General features: G+C 38.6%; 1 protein-coding gene across 1 annotated transcript in view; it reads right to left on the bottom strand.

Moving 5' to 3' along the window:
* The window catches only part of LOC134822166 (uncharacterized), a 53,554-nt gene that overhangs the window by 2,456 nt on the left and 32,727 nt on the right, over nt 1-18,371 (bottom strand). Inside the window, exons 2-3 of the mRNA XM_063833078.1 lie at nt 8,639-8,876; nt 8,353-8,513 (exon numbers count right to left, since the gene is read on the bottom strand). Coding sequence (XP_063689148.1) covers nt 8,353-8,513; nt 8,639-8,763 — 286 coding nt within the window. The 5' untranslated portion in view covers nt 8,764-8,876. The remainder of the gene's footprint in view (nt 1-8,352; nt 8,514-8,638; nt 8,877-18,371) is intronic.

The following is an 18,371-nucleotide window of genomic DNA, read 5'->3' as shown; positions in this document are numbered from 1 at the left end:
AACAAGACCCTAACGACCAGAGAAGGTGAGGCCATGTTGTATATATATAGCAGTCGACTCAATGGTTGTGCTCATCAATTCGTTTTATCGTCAACATCTGAACACCTAAACCTTGAAGAATGGATTCCTCTCTCAGCTCTACTACATCATCCCCCAGTATCCCTAGTCCGTCTACTTTTCAGGATATCAAACTCAGAGATTGTAAAGATTGCAGGACGGAGGACTACACTCGACTACCTTCTGGAGAACTACAGCTGAACATATTCCTCTGCAGTTTACATCGAACGACACTACTGCGGCTACCCCAACACGAAAGAGATCTCGTCCCCTCTCTCCTAGTCCTACCAACGATCCTACTATCCTTCCTGGTGCCACTCAAGCTGTTATACCTTCTAGACGATCAGGAGGAACTACTCCACCAGATACTGATAATGCTCGCCTAGTAAGACCTGTGGTTACACCTACCCGACCCTCTTCCAGTTCCTCACCACCACCTATATAGTAGACGCCGTCTGAACACTGATTAAACCTACTTCCGCTCCTCTGTAGCTGGCGAAGCCTTATCCTCCTACAACAGAGTGCACAGAGACTTAGCCAACCGTCCTGATACCTCCATCAGCCTCTCAAAGTTCCTGAAACAGAAACAAATCCCTGAAAGATCCTTCTACCGCAAGAAGAAGATAGCAGAGCTGATTATCCTTGATAGACCACGATTCGCCAGTCTCATCAAACAGATTCTCAAGGAGGAGCGGACTGACAGGATCAACCAGCAGATTCTCTCTGACCGATGTGGGGCTATCCTCCAGCAGAGTGACTTTCTGGAGAAGAAACGACTCGCAATTGCTGCTGGAAAGATTCTCTAAATTTAAATTATTTTATTGCTCCAGGGTGACAGTTACTGATTTATAATGATATTGTATGAACTTATTTACAACTTATATTGATTTATCCAAATATGTTTTTAATTGACAAATCATCAAAATCGTCTCTTAAATTGACAAATCAATGTGAACTAACCATCAAACTCATGAAATAATTGGATCAAAAGTCTGATATAAGTGTTGTCACTATACTGCCGCCGTACTGCCGCCGTACTGCCGCCGTACTGCCGCCGTACTGCCGCCGTACTGCCGCCGTACTGCCGCCGTACTGCCGCCGTACTGCCGCCGTACTGCCGCCGTACTGCCGCCGTACTGCCGCCGTACTGCCGCCGTACTGCCGCCGTGCTGCCTCCGTACTGCCGCCGTACTGCCGCCGTACTGCCGTCGGTACACTGATGTATGACCGTATAATCAATAATGTACAGGGTGGGCCAAAAGTCATTGGGCATACGTTGGCCTTAACTAGCAGGAACCCGTCAAACCTTTAAGATTGGTGTCAAGGCTCTTTGGTGGCCGGATCAGTTTCCTACCCTAAAGTCTCCCAGTACAAATAATTATTACCTATTTAATTCGCGTTTTTGACACCACTTTGGGGTCCAAATTTTGGGTACTAAAATTCTTATTCTTTGGCCGATTTTCGATTTTTTTCATGCTGATTTGAAGGCCATTAAAGCATTTGAATCAGTTAAAAAAGTTTCAGTTTAATATCTTGTACGGTTTTTGCGGAAACCCGTGTTAAAGTTGATGCCGTGGTGTCAGTAAAATGGTGCGGATAAATAAATATATATATATATAACACCACACCAACTCTTCCTCTTCTATCTAAGGAAATCGTTTGCACCAACACCTGCATTACCAGATTATTCCAAGTTCAGACTGAACATTCTTCAGTTCGCCTACAAGCTTAGATGGGCATGGTTTTGGCACACACAACCCCAGCCAAAAGCAACACCTCCGACCATTGCAGCGATAAAAAGTATGGAAAGAACCCTCATTAAGTCGGATGAAACTAAGCTTTTAAAAATATGCAATAACCACTGTTTAGAGCTTTACATAGAGAGAGTAACAAAAGACCTGTTACAAACAAACAGCTCTACCAGATCTAAGCTTCCTGACAATATCCCAGTAGAATCCAGAAAAGCCTTATCAGATATGGCTAAGTGGAAAGATGTTGTCATCAGACCAGCTGACAAAGGTTCACAATACTTCTTTTTAGACCGAGAAGACTACATCAAGAGGGTTAAAGAACACCTAGATGCAGAAACCTTTGACACTGTTCAGATAAAGTAGATGGACATTATTTCCTTTCAAGCCACAGCTGATCACAATTACAATGGTGTCTTAATAAGGTGTTAAAAATATTGGTGCCCAGGAACTGTAAAGCTGCTACTTCTTTATTTCAATACTTTTATGATCCACGAATTTATAGTCATTGGTTTTTCAAACAATCCATTTTTATTTTGAGCAGCTACTGTAAGTTGATGTATAGATGTGGATTCTGGAGGGGAGGTGAAGCATATCTTTTGACACGTGACAGACTTTAAACAATCAGAATCGACTATCGAGAAAGCATGCTACAACATAACAGAGTTTGAAGGTGTCATATACAAGCAGAAAAAAGGAACTGCAATGGGACCAAAGAACGCTTGTGCTTATGCAGATACAGCCATCGACAAGATAGACAGAGATGGTATGGAAGGGACTTGGAGCCACCCCCCTCTCCTATGGGCCAGGTACCGCGATGATGTGTATGTCCCTTGGACCCATGGACAGGAAATGCTCGAGGAATTCCACTTATGGCTCAATTCTAGAATGCCAGGCATAAAATTCACGTTGAAGGCTTCATTAGAGGGCACTGAATTCTTAGACACTTTTATATACATGAAAGCAGGCCAACTACATACCAAACCTTACAGTAAGCCATGTGATGACCATGCCTTCCTAGTTCCCACCTCTTGCCATCCTACACATACCATAAAAAACATACCATATAGCACTGCACTTAGAATCTTTAAACTTACTTCTGAGCATGATGAATACATACAAGCACGAGCACAATACACAAGCTATCTTGTGGCAAGAGGCTATAGCAATAGCTTAATTAACCAGGCCTTTGATAAAGTGGAAACCAAGAGCAGGCTCTCCTACTATCAACAACAGAGACATAAGGAGGATGACAGTAGCAAAGGGAGACTCATTCCCCTTGTAACAGATTTCAACCCAGGTCTCCCCAACATAGGACGGATACTTAACTCCCACAAGCACATCCTACGTCTAGATCTCGAGCTTTGCAAGGTGATTGACCCTGATGGTATTTTCACCTCTTTTAGAGGGACAAAAACACTTCATGAAATTCTTATTCATAGCAAACTCCCTCCTGCTGAAGAGCCAGCTGTAGAAGATCCAGGCCACGCCTCTCCAGACACAGCTGAGGATTCTGATTCTGGAGGTTGCTTCCCTTGTGCTAAGAAATGTGATCTCTGCAAAAACTTCCTGAAACCATCAACCACAATCGGCAGTTTCCACACCAACCAAGTATTCAGTATCAAAGGACGATTGGACTGTGATACTAAAAATGTTGTGTACATAGTTAATGATAATATTTGTAAGTTAAGTTATATAGGATGTACTTCAGACTCTTTAAAGGTTAGATTTAGGAACCATAAATCCCACATTAAAACCCAAAGAAGGACTTGTGAACTTTCCTGCCATTTTATAGATAATGAGATTTTGCACAATCTTGACCGTACCACCACTAAGTTGTTTACCAGTACTTTAAGTAAGGACATTAATGTTTCGATTATAGAGCAAGTTGACGTTGGGAATTTTGAGCAATGTGCCCAGGATAGACTAAGTATATGTAAACAAAGGGAGAACTTTTGGCAAAACCAGCTTAAAACTTTAAAGCACTTTGGAGGGATGAATGTTAGAGAAGAAAGATGATTTTTTTCTTGCATATTTTATTTTCTCACCTCTACCACTCATTTGGGATTTCCACCCACCATAACTTGAATTGCTGAGTTACATAAATTTCTAAATTTTAAATTTCTTTTATTTGATTGATTGATGGATTGATATTTTGAATAAATTTACTAACATGGCCTTATATCAGGATGACTGTAAAGGTACATTTTACCGACATTTGAAGTCAAGGCGTTGTTTTACTGATAGTTGTGGCTGACTAATAATATATATATATATTTCATGGCTGGACTTCTACACAATAAAAGAAAGCGGTTGTGATTAGATCTTCGAAAGTCTTTGCATCGTTTATTTACATCAATTCTGAGAAATTATATCATTAAAGTAACTACAACAAATACGAATCATATACAATTGAGAATAAATACAAACTAAAAGCAGTGGGAAAATCTGATGAACTGAAATTTAAAAAAGAAACTGAAAGCCGTTAAAAATGTACTCTTATCTTATCTCTTATCTAAATACTGATAACTGATTCTCGGAAAATCACTTAAAATCACAACAAAAAACCTGTAAAATTAATACTAAAGTAAAAAATGTAGTATGCACGTCTCTGGAATAATGGTATAACTAAATAAAATCTACAAAATATACTAAAACTAAAACTAAGCTCCGGCAGATTTAAAAAGTATATGGTTACTATCAAGGGTGTTCATACCCCCAAACCGTTCAAGGGTTTTCAATTGGGTCTGGTAGAACCCCTCTCTAGCTTCCATAGCCTTTTCTTTGTCTGCTTTACTAATATTAGGCTCAAATACTAAAGCGTCTACTATAATGACAGAAAGGTGCTTACTAAGTGAGGAATTATAGGAGGCTATGGTACTAAAATCTAAATCATGATCAATATCTAAAAAATGGTTAACTAATTTACAACTTCTTATACCTTTCTTTATGTGACTCTTATGGTTAGAGAATCTCTTAGGGAGATTTGAGGTAGTATAACCGACATACGACTGTTTACAAGTCTTACACTCCATTAAATAAATGAGGTTATAACTCTGACAAGATATATACTTAGTTATAGGGAAAACTTGTTTAGAATGGTGACTACTAAAGTTGGAACAGGGGGACAGGAAATTTTGCTTACAAACATAGCATTTACCACAAGCATGGCACCCTGGGTCGACAGCCCCGGGAACCGCCCTTAGACTTTCGGAGTCTGGTTCCTGGATCTGACTTGCAGTTGTTTCTCTCTCATTATCACAGTTTAAAGTTCCACTGGCACGGTACTTATTGTGTACAAGCATGCCACCGATAGTTTGATTCTTTCGATGACTCACGAATACACTGTCCGCACGTACCAGCTTCTTCAGGGCCGGATCAAGGTTGAGAAGGTGCTTATACTTATGGATAATGCCCCCCATGTTGGGAAGTGCTGGATTTTGATCCATCACCATGGGTATTAAACAGGCAGTCGACTCATCCTTGTCTTTAAGGGTATACAAGTTTTTCCTATTAGCTATATCACTAAATTTGTTAAAGGCATCTTCTATAATACTGGAATGATAACCTCGGGCTAGAAGGTAACGTGTATAGACCTCTCTCTGCTCCAAGAAGTTAGTGTCTTCACTGTTGTTCTGTCTCACCCGCCTCGCCACTCCAAAAGGTATGTTTTTTACAACATGGTTCCTATGGCATGACGTGGGGATAAGGTAGCAGTGGGTGTCACTAGGTTTAGAGTAGAGTTTGGTGTGGACAACATCACCAACAGCATAGACATAGGTGTCTAGAAACTCAACGCCGTCCCTAGAGTAGTCGTAAGTAAACAAAAGGTTTGGGTGGATACTATTGAGCCATTCCATGAATTGTAATAGTTCCTCAACAGTACCGGGCCAAGCCATATAAATGTCATCACGTAATCTACCCCAGAATGCTGGTCTATGAGGCGGGCCATATTCTAGATCTCCTTCGTTAACTAAGATATCAATCTTATCCATAGCACAATCAGCATACTCACATGAGTTCTTAGGACCCATCGCTGCTCCACGCTCCTGGCGGTATGTTATACCGTTAAATGAAGCAATGTTGTAATCAAGAGTAATTTCTAGTGCACTAATAATGCATTCTGTACTAAACAATTGATCACCACTACTCCTTTTATTCAGGTGCTTAGTGCATTGTTGGATCCCCATATCCCTAGGAATGTTGGTAAACATGTTAGATATATCGATGGCAACATGTATAACCTCCTTTCCCAACAATATGCTAGACTCGTTCAGGCTATCAATCTTCCTCAGAAAGTGAGGGGTATCAATAATTCTATAATTCAAAGTAGCCTTCTTCAATTCATACGCAGTCAAGGCAGAAAGGTTTTCAATGTATGAACCACAGCCGGTGGTAATCATCCTCCCAGGATACAAAGGTGGTTTGTGTGCCTTGGGATTCAGGTACATGTTTCCAGGCTGGTTAAGCTCAGTACATGGAATAACCCACTCCTTGACCTTCTTGGACATACCTAATTCATCTTTAAACTCAATTGTCCAATTCGAAATTTTATCAATCAATTCTACAACTAAATCATCTACATTATTTACAATACTATATACAGATCTATCATTTAAATGTACACCTATTCGTTGAATATAATCTTCTTCACTAAGAAGGAAGAATCCTACTCCTTTATCGAATGGTCTGATAACAATGTCTTTCCAACCTTTGACTTCTTTGAGAGCTGCTCTGATGGGCGCAGCGATGTTATCTGGTGAGACGAATTTCTGAGTTGGCCTGTGGAGGTCTACTTCTGCTCTGCAGCATTTTATAAACGCCTCAAGTGCAGGGTTTTTACAAGATTCGAAAGTACGTGATGCATCAGTCTTTATAAGACAACGTTCCATGTCAGTAACTCTCTTATCTGCTTTGTTGGGTCCACATTTAAAGCTATCAAATACAACTTTAGCTCTCATTTTAGAAAACCATCTACACAAATCGTTCTCGAAGCGGCTTAGATCTGGTAGGGGAGGTGTAGGTGCAAACTTGTGAGACAAGAAAAAGACATAGAGTTGCTCTTTACTAAGCTCTTTGTCTGTAAGATTTACAACTGTTCTGGACATGTTTTCCATTGACAAGTCTTCAACCTTGGGAAGAGTACCTTTGATTAACGTCCTCTGATGTCTGTGGGATGTAGTACGATTAATCTTTTTTCTCTTCCTTCTTCTCCTCTTCTTCACAGGTTTAGCATTATCCACATATGAAGGTGCAACATAAATAGCATAGTCCTTATCTCTCTTCAACTTAGATTCATGACGCTTGGTTAGTTCAAGTTTCTCCTTGTGCATTAAATTAGATAAATGATTCTCTAAATTTTCATGATCTGATGGGGGAAGTGCAGATTTGATGCAGTTTTTGAAACTATAAAAGCTTTTACGCAAAGTCTGAGACCTGATTACTTGATTATCTATGACTAAGTCTAGCATTCTTGATTTCTGTAACTGATTAAGCGCTTTACAGGATTCTACATAAAAAGTGTCTTTAACTGCACACCTAAAATTGATTTGAGTAGCAATACCTCTAGGGATATTACCGTGGTCTCTCGTAGTCTGTAAGTATCTCAATTGACAAGATGCCCTAACTGATCTAACTGCTAAGTTGTCCAATTTAGGCATCGGGGGACTCATAATGATAAATGTTACTGAAAACAAACTAAAATCTCATAAAAAGATGTCGGATGACAAACGGAGCGTGGAGGCTCTGGGGATTCTGATGTGTACCGATATATATATATCGTCTCGCTTTATATATAGTAAGATAGCTCAGTCACTGAGTACCCAATTGAAATAATTCTTTCTGGTATGACTTATTACCACCACTGGTTGGAGGAATTTGTCAAATCGATAAATATTAGAGTTCATTTTTTCAAATGAAGGTTCATTTTTGCATTTATTTGATAGTTTTGATAATCGAATCGAGCCAAATTTTATTGAATTGTGTTTGGCCATTCGAATTACGTGTGATCAGGTGATTGGTTTACCTAATCACGTGATTAGGTGACCCCGTTAACCACCCCGTTAAACATTATGGGAATTGTTAAGGGTGCCCAATTAAGGTGTTGTGTCACATAATCACCCTGTCAATGTTGTTAACGAGATACAGAAAATGCTTAATAACTTCGTCATTTCTAATCCGTTTTGCCTCATGTTTTCAGATCATATGCAACATTTCATAATCTACCGTCTCAGAAAAAAATAGGCGTTCAGCATGTTCAGAGAAAACAATATAGGTGTTTTAATATTGAAAAGGGGTCCGGGGTGGTCTAAAATATTCGAATTTTCAAATTTTGACGACGAAATCCTCGAACCAGTAAGTACAGTATGCCATCTGCAAAGCAACAGCTCTCAAATATAAAACACAGCGGAGCTATTAAGGCCAACGTATGCCCACTGACTTTTGGCCCACCCCGTATATTAAAATATACATGATTAAATACGAATTAATAATTATAACTTCTGTCATAATCTGAAAAGTCACATGGTATGAAATAGGGGTACATCACCTGTTTCATTGGTACAATACAGCCACACACTCTGATTGTTTCTGCAACTGTCTGTTGAAACGTTTACAAAGCATTCAGATTTTGTATTTTTGTTGTTAATGTCTTTGCAGATCAATTCATTCAGTATCACTGACTTTATTGTTTGTTGTAATAAAAACGGCCTGAATTATATTATTGGTTGCATAAATTTACCTGGGTTTACAAACCCTCGTAATATAAATATTACCAAGTACCGTGTTTAAACTTTATATCAATGTTCAAAAGAAAAATGTAATCAAAAACTCACTCGGAAATGAGATTCCAGTAATTGTTCGGTTTGCTGCCCCATTCTCCCTGTTTGTTTCCAAGGTATTGACAGAAGGTATTTGCAGTGTACCAATTAAAGTTACCAGGACAAACGGTCCCGTTCATTTTTTCTCCACTTATCTTATCCGTTAAACTCACAACGAGCAAACCTTCTTCTCTTGTTCCAATAACTGTCCCGTTCACTTCATGTATTAGAGTGGCTTCAAACAATTTCCAATCTGTACGAAGTGGAATTTGTTTGTCAATGAATCAACAAACTAAGTTCTTTATCTGGCCGATAAGAACGAATTTGATGACAAAATAAAAAAACCCAATCATGAAGTAAACAGTATAACTATAAGATTTAGTTTAACTGCGAAATTAAATTAAATACAGCTACTTTTAAAGGTTGTAAGTTTGGAGGAATACGGGTACTTTTAATTCTTTAAATAGTCTTAAGTTTGAACCAAAATACCCTGCTACGCGTCAGCTACACCCAGGAAACCTTACTGGATGGGGCCTAACTTTGAAAGTAAAAGAGTTAGAGACTTCCGCGGTTGTTTGCAAAATGTTCATTTTGTAAAAATAACGTTTCCTCCCCAGGGGAAAATTTAAGACAACGTAGTTGTTGAGTTATCTCAAAATCTCCAAAAAAGTCTCATTATGGGTCGATCAAAAGTTTGCAACTTTAACTTCGCGGATTCCTGTACTCTGATTGGCTGAATTGTGTCACGTGCTAGCTACTTCTCTACTTGACCATTGGAATGCGCCACGCGTGCAAATCATGCTTAATTTCGTGCGCGAGGTCGAGCCGTCTGTTTAAATTAACCCATTAGGGAAGACGAGTTTTAAAGTTTGCCGATTTTGATGCCGTTTAACACACTAGGTCACTTTATAGCAAAAATGAGATATCCAAAAAAGCTAATCTGTATCTCGTTTACTTTGAAAGATACAGCTATGGTCGCATACGACCCACTCGTCCGGGTCGCAAACGACCCATCACGGTTTTTCGGCTTTAACTTCTGAAACAAAGACGTTAGGATAAAATAAAAACTGTAGCATAAGTTAAAAAAATATGGTCAATATTGTGTGACTCCAACTTTTAAAAAAATAAAGAATTTGGGTCATTAACGACCCACTCGGCTCACTTGCTTATTACTACATAATATGTCCATGTAAGTTCTTGAATTCAGCTTAAAACATGACATCATAAGTGCAAAATCGCCTCTCAGCAAGTGATAATCATCATAAACTACGAAAAATCGGTAAAATGGGTCATTAGCGACCCACTAGGACCACAAAATTTATTAATTAAATATAATGTTGTCAAACTTTTACAAATATTAGTATGTTATATGTTAAAACATGTTATATCTTGGTCATTACTCCCGTACGTTGATTTAACTTTTAAAATCGATCAACTGGGTCAATAACGACCCACTCGGAAGTTAAACCACGTCATTAATTATTAGTATCATGCTATTCCACCATCAAGAAAGACACTCGTCGGTCTTAATTCCACGCAAACCACGGGTGGTTGACCACTAGCCCTCCTGAGATTTGGAGTCTCACGGTGATCTGCAGATCACGTCACCCAATCACTGACGAATATAATAATGGGCAGAATTGGATTGATAGGTGGGCGCGTTAATTAGCTGTTAGAACACAACCGTAATGTCGCGAGACAGCAAACAAGCAACATGCCTATTTTTTCCCGATTCCTAGAACGTCCAAGAAGAAATATACAACTGCTGGATTCAGATTTCAGATGGCTGCATCTACTCTCTTCGCAGCTTACTTTCTTTACTTCTTAGGGGCCGTTCATATATTACGTAATCACTTATTGGACAATTTTTACGCCCCCCCCCCCCCCCCCACCACATAGCCCCCCCCCACCACATAGCTATTATGTCAAAATTACACAAGCGTAATCATTTGGAAACCCCCTTCCTTCTCGGCCGATTACGTAATACTTCTTTTCGTTTTTTAAAAGCTGCTTCGTTGTTGCGGGCTTTGTTACCCACAACGAGGTCTGAGAGATTGCAGGTTGCAGCACCGCCAGCCAGATTGGGGGAAGGGCTTTTTCCCTGTCCTTCACAGAGTAGATGTAGCAATCTGAATGCATCAGTTGTTTAATTATTCTCGTACTTTCTAGGAACCTCAAACAGTTTGGCATGTTGGATTAAATTATGCAATTTGACCACTCGTCTTTCAGTATTTACCCAAGGTTACAGCATATCTCGTATACTTCGTTCAGGGGATTTTTCTTGAGTGACATGATCTGATCACCGTGGAACCCTGGGTCTCAAGCGGTGGGTTGTAGCAGGTCGTTTACCAAGATTCGAAATTGACGAAAAAGGTAACAGAATCTAATAAGCAACAACAACAGCATGGCTAACCTAGCAAGTTAGGAACGAGGGCCGATTTCCTTTTCTTTTGCGGCACGGCCGCGGTCCTTGCGGTACAGATTTCCACGCACCATAGTCAGGACGCAACTCCAGGCATATGCAGTAGTGTTATTCTCGCAGCTCTTTGATGAGTGATGACGGCCCTTCAGTTGGCCCTGGATATCAGAAGGGCTAGTTGTCAGCCACCGTGGTTTGCGTGGAATTAAGACCGACGTGTGTCTTTCTTGATGGTGGAATAGCATGATACTGATAATTGATGACGTGGTTCAACTTCCGAGTGGGTCTTTATTGACCCAGTTTATCGATTTTAAAAGTTAAATCAACGTACAGGAGTAATGACCAAGATATAACATGTTTTTATACTAATATAAACATTATACTAATATTTATTTTTTAAAAGTTAGAGTCACACAGTATTGAGTCATTGACCATATTTTGTAACTTATGCTACAGTTTTTATTTTATCCTAACGTCGCGTCTTTGTTTCAGAAGCTAAGGGGGGGGGGGCCGAACTTTTGAAGGGGTCCCGGACCCCAACCGCCAAACGGTGCCCGCCGGGCAACCACGCCCATATTTGGTCCAAATTAGGCCCAATTTAGCCAAATACCCTGAACATGCCCAAAATCCAGATTTTAGGTGCTTTTCTTGTAGCTAGTGGGTTCCTGAACTCGAATATGAATTTTCATCAAGATTGGACAAAAAATGACTGAGTTATGAGCAAAAAACCATATGACCATATTTGGGCATACGCACCAAATTTGATCGATTTTGGCCCATAAATTGGTCAAATATCAATATTTTTGAATGAAACCAACTTTATATGGAAGGTAAGCCTATACTACACATTATCTATGATTATCAGCTCAGTATCTACCTAATTGTGGATTCTATGCCAAATTCTAAATTTAGCAGTGCAAATTTTGGAATTTGGCTGCCAAATTTTTTAAAGGCCTAACTCAAAATTCTGTCCCAAAACTTAAGGTCATGAGACAATTCTACGTTGATTCTGAAAATTTCATGAAAAAATATTGAAACCCTATTGAGTTCTATTGTTTTTAGCGAAGTCAGTTTTGCAAATATCGCGTACTGAGATATGGGCAATTTTGTTCATTTTTTGCGATTATTTGAACATAGAATCCACAATTAGGTAGATACTGAGCTAATATATTTTATTCAAAAATATTGATATTTGACCAATTTATGGGCCAAAATCGATCAAATTTGGTGCGTATGCCCAAATATGGTCATATGGTTTTTTGCTCATAACTCAGTCATTTTTTGTCCAATCTTGATGAAAATTCATATACGAGTTCAGGGAACCACTAGCTACAAGTAGAGCACCTAAAATCTGGATTTTGGGCATGTTCAGGGTATTTGGCTAAATTGGGCCTAATTTGGACCAAATATGGGCGTGGCTGCCCCGCGGGCACCGTTTGGCGGTTGGGGTCCGGGACCCCTTCAAAAGTTCGGTCACTGGTCCTAGTTTGTTGATCAACTGTTATCTCGAAACCAAGTTTCGCAAAAAAAATCAGGGTGAACCCCCCCCCCCCCCTTAAAGCCGAAAAACCGTGATGGGTCGTTTGCGACCCGGACGAGTGGGTCGTATGCGACCGCAGTTAGTAAACAGCGTCTAGCTCTGTTTGTGAACATCTGATTATCACGGGCTTTTCATATGTCTCAAGGGAATCGTTGCCTGCAACTATTTTGTCCTCAAAAAAATAAGCCTACATAAAGTTTTAATGTCCCAATCAAGGCAAGAAGTTAAGTGAAATATTTTCCAATTATGGCGACTAATTAGCCTAATTATTTAGTCGTTAGTGATTAATTGGGTCTCGACTGGAAAGTCAATAATGTAGCCCAATAAATTTTGAGCATATGTGCGAAAGATTCGTGGCATTTAGTATTTTGGTTTGTCCTCTATAGCCTCTAGAGTCTAGAAAAGGTGGGTCGTAAACGACCCTATCGTCCCTAATGGGTTAAACCAACTCTAGTACCACCACCAGCCAGTAACTTTTGCTGGGAATAAATGTCTCTAACACATTTTTATCCGAAGGTACCGTAATTAACTATGTAATATTTTAGAGAATTAACAATTTAGAGCTGTGACTCACCCTGGTTCGCCTTAACAGTTTCAACATCTTCTGTGTCCTCAGTTCTCACTCCATGATTAAGCACCAGCGTCAAACTGCAGGTAGAAAAAGTTAATAAAATTATTAGGTTAACAATCACCATGGCTTTTTTAGAAGAAAAAAGATCCGATTATAAGTATAGTGTATACCCTAACCTCTATAGCTCTATCTATATATACCAGGCATTTCGGGGGGAAAGAAAAGTGCATTGTATAGAATAAACCCGGTATAAGGAAGATCACAACACAATCCCCAGAGTCTGTAGCCTCTCAAATAACTTGAGTCAGATATCAGGGCATTAAATTATGTGGGCAGTAGGACACGAGGTTGTTTCCTCCGCCCTCGTTTCCTCCACCCTCGTGTTCGGGTCCCATTGTGTGGTATTGTCATGGAATAAAGCTCAACAATATGTAGTCGCCATCAAATGCGATAAGAGCTATAATAAATTACATTAGGTGTTATAATAGATAACAAACTGAACTGGTCGCAACATATTTCTGCCATGAAAATGAAAATGGCCAGATACATTGGAGTCATGTACAAACTTAAAAAATATTTGCCTCTGGAAGCACGTTTACAAATATATCACAGCTTTGTGCAGTCTCACCTTAATTACTGCTCCCTCGTCTGGGGTTTTGCTGCCAAATCCCATATAGAAACACTATTTGTTAAACAGAAAATGGGTCTTAGAGCAATACTACCAGGTTTTGTTAATTACTGGTACAAAGATGGTACACCACCAGCAAGTACCAAGTCTGGTTTCTATGTACACAAAATATTGACAGTTCAAAGTATCATCGTGAAGAACGCATTAGTTTTTATACATAAGCTAAAAAACTTCCCAAGTCTAGTGCCTCCCTCTATAAAGAAAACAATACCTAACAGTGCACCAATATTTAACGTCGCCGATCCGGATTCGAGTCTTACAACTTTATGGTCAGATGAATACGGTAAACACCCTTACAATAATTCAGTATTCTACAAAGGTCCACTATTAGCAATAAACAGATATAGTGTCGCAGCAACTTCCTTGCCAAGTCTATTCAACCTTAACATCTACAAAAGGTGCATAAAAAACATGCTCATTGATCAACAAAACGAGGGCATTGCAGACGAATGGCCTAACTTTATGTTATACAATATAACGGGACTAAGGAAATCAGAGCGCAACATCAACCGTAATGCTAATAATAACTCTGTCCCATAAGCACGCCATCACAGAATCAATTTCACTGCATACCATCTCAGTTACACTGCCATCAATTCGCCAGCAAAAACGGCATGACGCTATGCGACTGATAACAGTCGTTAAATTTTAAAAATTTTGGAATAGCTAGCTAGCAGTAGCTATGCGCCTGTTTCCACTCTAACAACTCTAAAAGCATATTAATATGATAATTTCAACTAAAGGCAACTTTATATGTGCTCAGCTATGTTTTGTTTCGACAAGCTCTATTATATACATTTTAATCGTTTTAATGAGATCTAATCTTGTATGAGTTTTGAGTTTGAATTGATAACACTTATTATATATATTATTTTTTGAGTAAACATTGGCTGGTACTTCGGGCCGGTCCCCAACAAAAAAACATTTCTTCCACAAAACTATCTAATTAACTTAACCTTTGGGAAAAGAAGGGGTCGATATATCGAGGTACTCGATATAGAGTGGCACGGTATATAGACTATAAAGGTTAGATTGTAAAACGTCGGTTTGTTCATTCATAATTTTTGATAGGAGGCAGTACGCGGCACAAACCATGCGTTACGGAGTACGTTATTTAAATTAATATCATTTCCTTTTGTTTGGAAAATGAAAACACTGGGACGGTCCACTCGACCCAATTTTTATTTGAAATTTATATTCCTGAACCTCTAAATCTCCAATGTGTTAAATTAAGTTAACTTTAACAGAAAAATGTGCTGTATTTAAGAAAAGACACATATATATTAGCATTTCTTACCCTATCAAAGATGAGATCACAAAGCACCTCATATCGTCGTAGTAAAAAGTGCTCCTAAATTCCCATCAACTCTAGCAATCTTGAAGAAATAAAATAAAATATCTTAGTTCCCAAAAATTTGTGATCTTTTATATATTGAGCTCAATATATACGAGCCCGAATAATTTGGTCGAAAGGTTTGAAATCATTTGGGCGACCAAAAATTTGGGCATAATTCCTTCGAAAAAAATGAATGATTTTTCCTCTAAAATTTTGATTATATCTATCTAACTAAGCGGTACATAATATCGGGGGTATAAAAAAGGGTGTACAGAATTGCTGTAAACCCGGACCAAAGAAGTCAAATTTAAATACCCATATATATGGACTATCACATTCTTTGAACTACAGTTAATACGTGGCTATAGATGCTTGTTGGTTGCTGTAATTATCATGGATGAAGACTAAGCCTGGTCCCGGGAATACTAGCCGGAGACATTAACCAGCTTAGAAAAAGACCGAGGATTATGTCCTAATCACACTTAAAGTGATTGTTATCATCAAATTGTACAGCTTTAGTTATATTGGTAACACGTGTTATATTATGTTGATCTCCCGACCCCGTCAGTCTTTATACTACTAACCAACGTATTCTGAGTACAATAACTTGTTGAGTAGACTAAGAAATACTTAAGAGTGGCGAGGATAGCGAAGAGAATGATGTAACAGAATTTCAAAAATACCTCGATTTAAGGATGAAAATAATTTTGAAACAATCCCTCCCGTATGAGCTAATTTGATCTGTAACGAGAAATGACGTACTATTGACGATTCTTAGAATGTGATTTGTAAATCGAGAGTGTTATAAAGCCACCCCTCCCCCACCCCCAACTATAAAGTCTGTGATATCCGCACAATCATCTGTGGAGGCAGAAATAAATTGAATGTAGAGAGTGTTATAGAAATACAACAAGATGCCGAATTTTCACCGGGACCGAACCGGGATTGTGTTCTAAGTTTAAAAGCATTTTTTTGCTAATTTTGTTAAATTGTCAGAACACTTTTCTCAGAACGTTAGAAGCCATGATAAACCCCAACTGATATAATATATAAATTTTAGATAAATATTGAGCTTGGGCCCAAACTCGCCTATATCAGGGGGATTAAAATATATCGCAAATACATATTAAATCGGTAACGGATCATAACTGCGAGTTGATTAAACAACACGTGCACTTGAAAGAAAAGCAGACATTTGAACTTTTGTAGTACAAACTTCCACAGATTTACCAAATAAATTAAAACTTAAGAATGGTAAACGAAAAACCGAGTCATGTGTCCACTGAAAAATACAAATGCTTATGATGATCGTTTCAAGACTATACTCTTTAAAACCAATTCGAAATTCGAATACAATTACAAATATTTGTTAGTCCAAGAGTTGAAAATTTGAACATCAGGTGCTGAGAAAATTATCTCCTGCAGAGCACAATTCTAGGAGTAAAGTGAGAAACTAAGCGAGTAAATTACTGAGCCTTGACTTGAAAATCGTAATCGACAATTTGCTCTCCTTTTTCTCTTTTTGCCGTAATTATTGTCTGAAAATCATGTCTTTAGCCACAAAAGTCCCATTGCCGAAGCATACAGCTGGTGATAATTTTCCAAGAAACGTTCATGCATATGAAAATTGTTCTCAATTTTCGACAAAGGACTAATGATTTAGAAAATAGATTATCATGATCGTAAGTTATATGAAGAAGCCACTATTATACAAACTACTGAAAGACATTACTGTACAATTTCGGCTCTTTGTGCGTGACAGATAGTAACGTTACGCTACAAGCACTCGTACATAACAACGTCTTGGTTGATGCGCGGCTAGTGACCATTATTCAACATTTGCTAAATGTGACCACTGAACACGTGCCATACCATTTTTCCAGAAAATTAATAGAACAATTATTTAAAATGAAAGGTTATTTTAATCTATTTATAGATTAAAAGCTTTATAAAGCAGACCTATGAATGCAATATTGACCACTCAAATCATGAAAAAACTTATAAAGCATGATGACTCGACAGTCGACAACGCTTGTTGCTAATCTTTTCTTGCTCGCGCACGTGCAATCTCTTAATGTTGCTATTAGCAACGGCGCAGTAAACCTAACGAAATTACGACATTATTCTAATGTATATGTTACCTCACTTCCGACGTTAATTATAGAAAGTTTAAAGCCTTAATCAAAATTCTTAGAATGCCATAGCCTATTTCTATCCTTTTTTACAACCCTGCTAGAAATGGCGTGGTTTCAACTCCATTTGCGAGCTGAAATTAGTGTTACACTACTAGTTACCATAGTTACACTACTAGTTACCATAGTTACACTACTAGTTACCATAGTAACACTACCAGTTAATTATTATAATATGTATTATGATTATTGAGTTAACACATGTCACGAGGAGGACGATTAAGAGGAAGACGAACCTGATTTAGTGAAAGAGGTTATCCTTCACCTTCCGGTAATGGTTGTGACATGGTTGTGACATGGTTGTGACATCAGGATTCCCTTTTCCCTGGTTATCTCACCCTGCCAATTAACCATATTGAGTTGTACTTTATAAAATATAAAGCCATTATTAACGTGACGTCATAAATCACCACGTGACGTCATAAATCACCTCGTGACGTCACCAGAGCAATGTTTCATAACTACTGACCCAGGAGAGCTGTTCAGTGACGGAGGAGACATGTCGGACATTGTAGAACTACCTGTTACTGAAGATGAGAGTAATGATGACGTTCCTGTCAAAGAGCTTAACTCCGACAATATTCTAACCGACAATATTCTAACCGTTAGTTTCTCTATTATATAATTATAATATATAACAGTATAACCCCTAGTTACAGTAAAACCCCCTAGTTACAGTATAACCCCTAGTTACAGTATAACTCCTAGTTACAGTATAACCCCTAGTTACTGTATAACCGCTAGTTACAGTATAACCCCTAGTTACAGTATAACCCCTAGTTACAGTATAACCCCCTAGTTACAGTAAAACCCCTAGTTACAGTATAACCCCTAGTTACAGTATAACCCCTAGTTACTGTATAACCGCTAGTTACAGTATAACCCCTAGTTACAGTATAACCCCTAGTTACAGTATAACCCCCTAGTTACAGTAAAACCCCTAGTTACAGTATAACCCCTAGTTACAGTATAACTCCTAGTTACTGTATAACCTCTATAGTT

Source organism: Bolinopsis microptera, chromosome 10, assembly GCF_026151205.1.
Source record: "Bolinopsis microptera isolate Bmic1 chromosome 10, MBARI_Bmic_1.0, whole genome shotgun sequence".
Taxonomy (NCBI): domain Eukaryota; kingdom Metazoa; phylum Ctenophora; class Tentaculata; order Lobata; family Bolinopsidae; genus Bolinopsis; species Bolinopsis microptera.
Note: the sequence above shows the minus strand (reverse complement) of the source record. Positions and strands in the feature narration are given on the sequence as shown.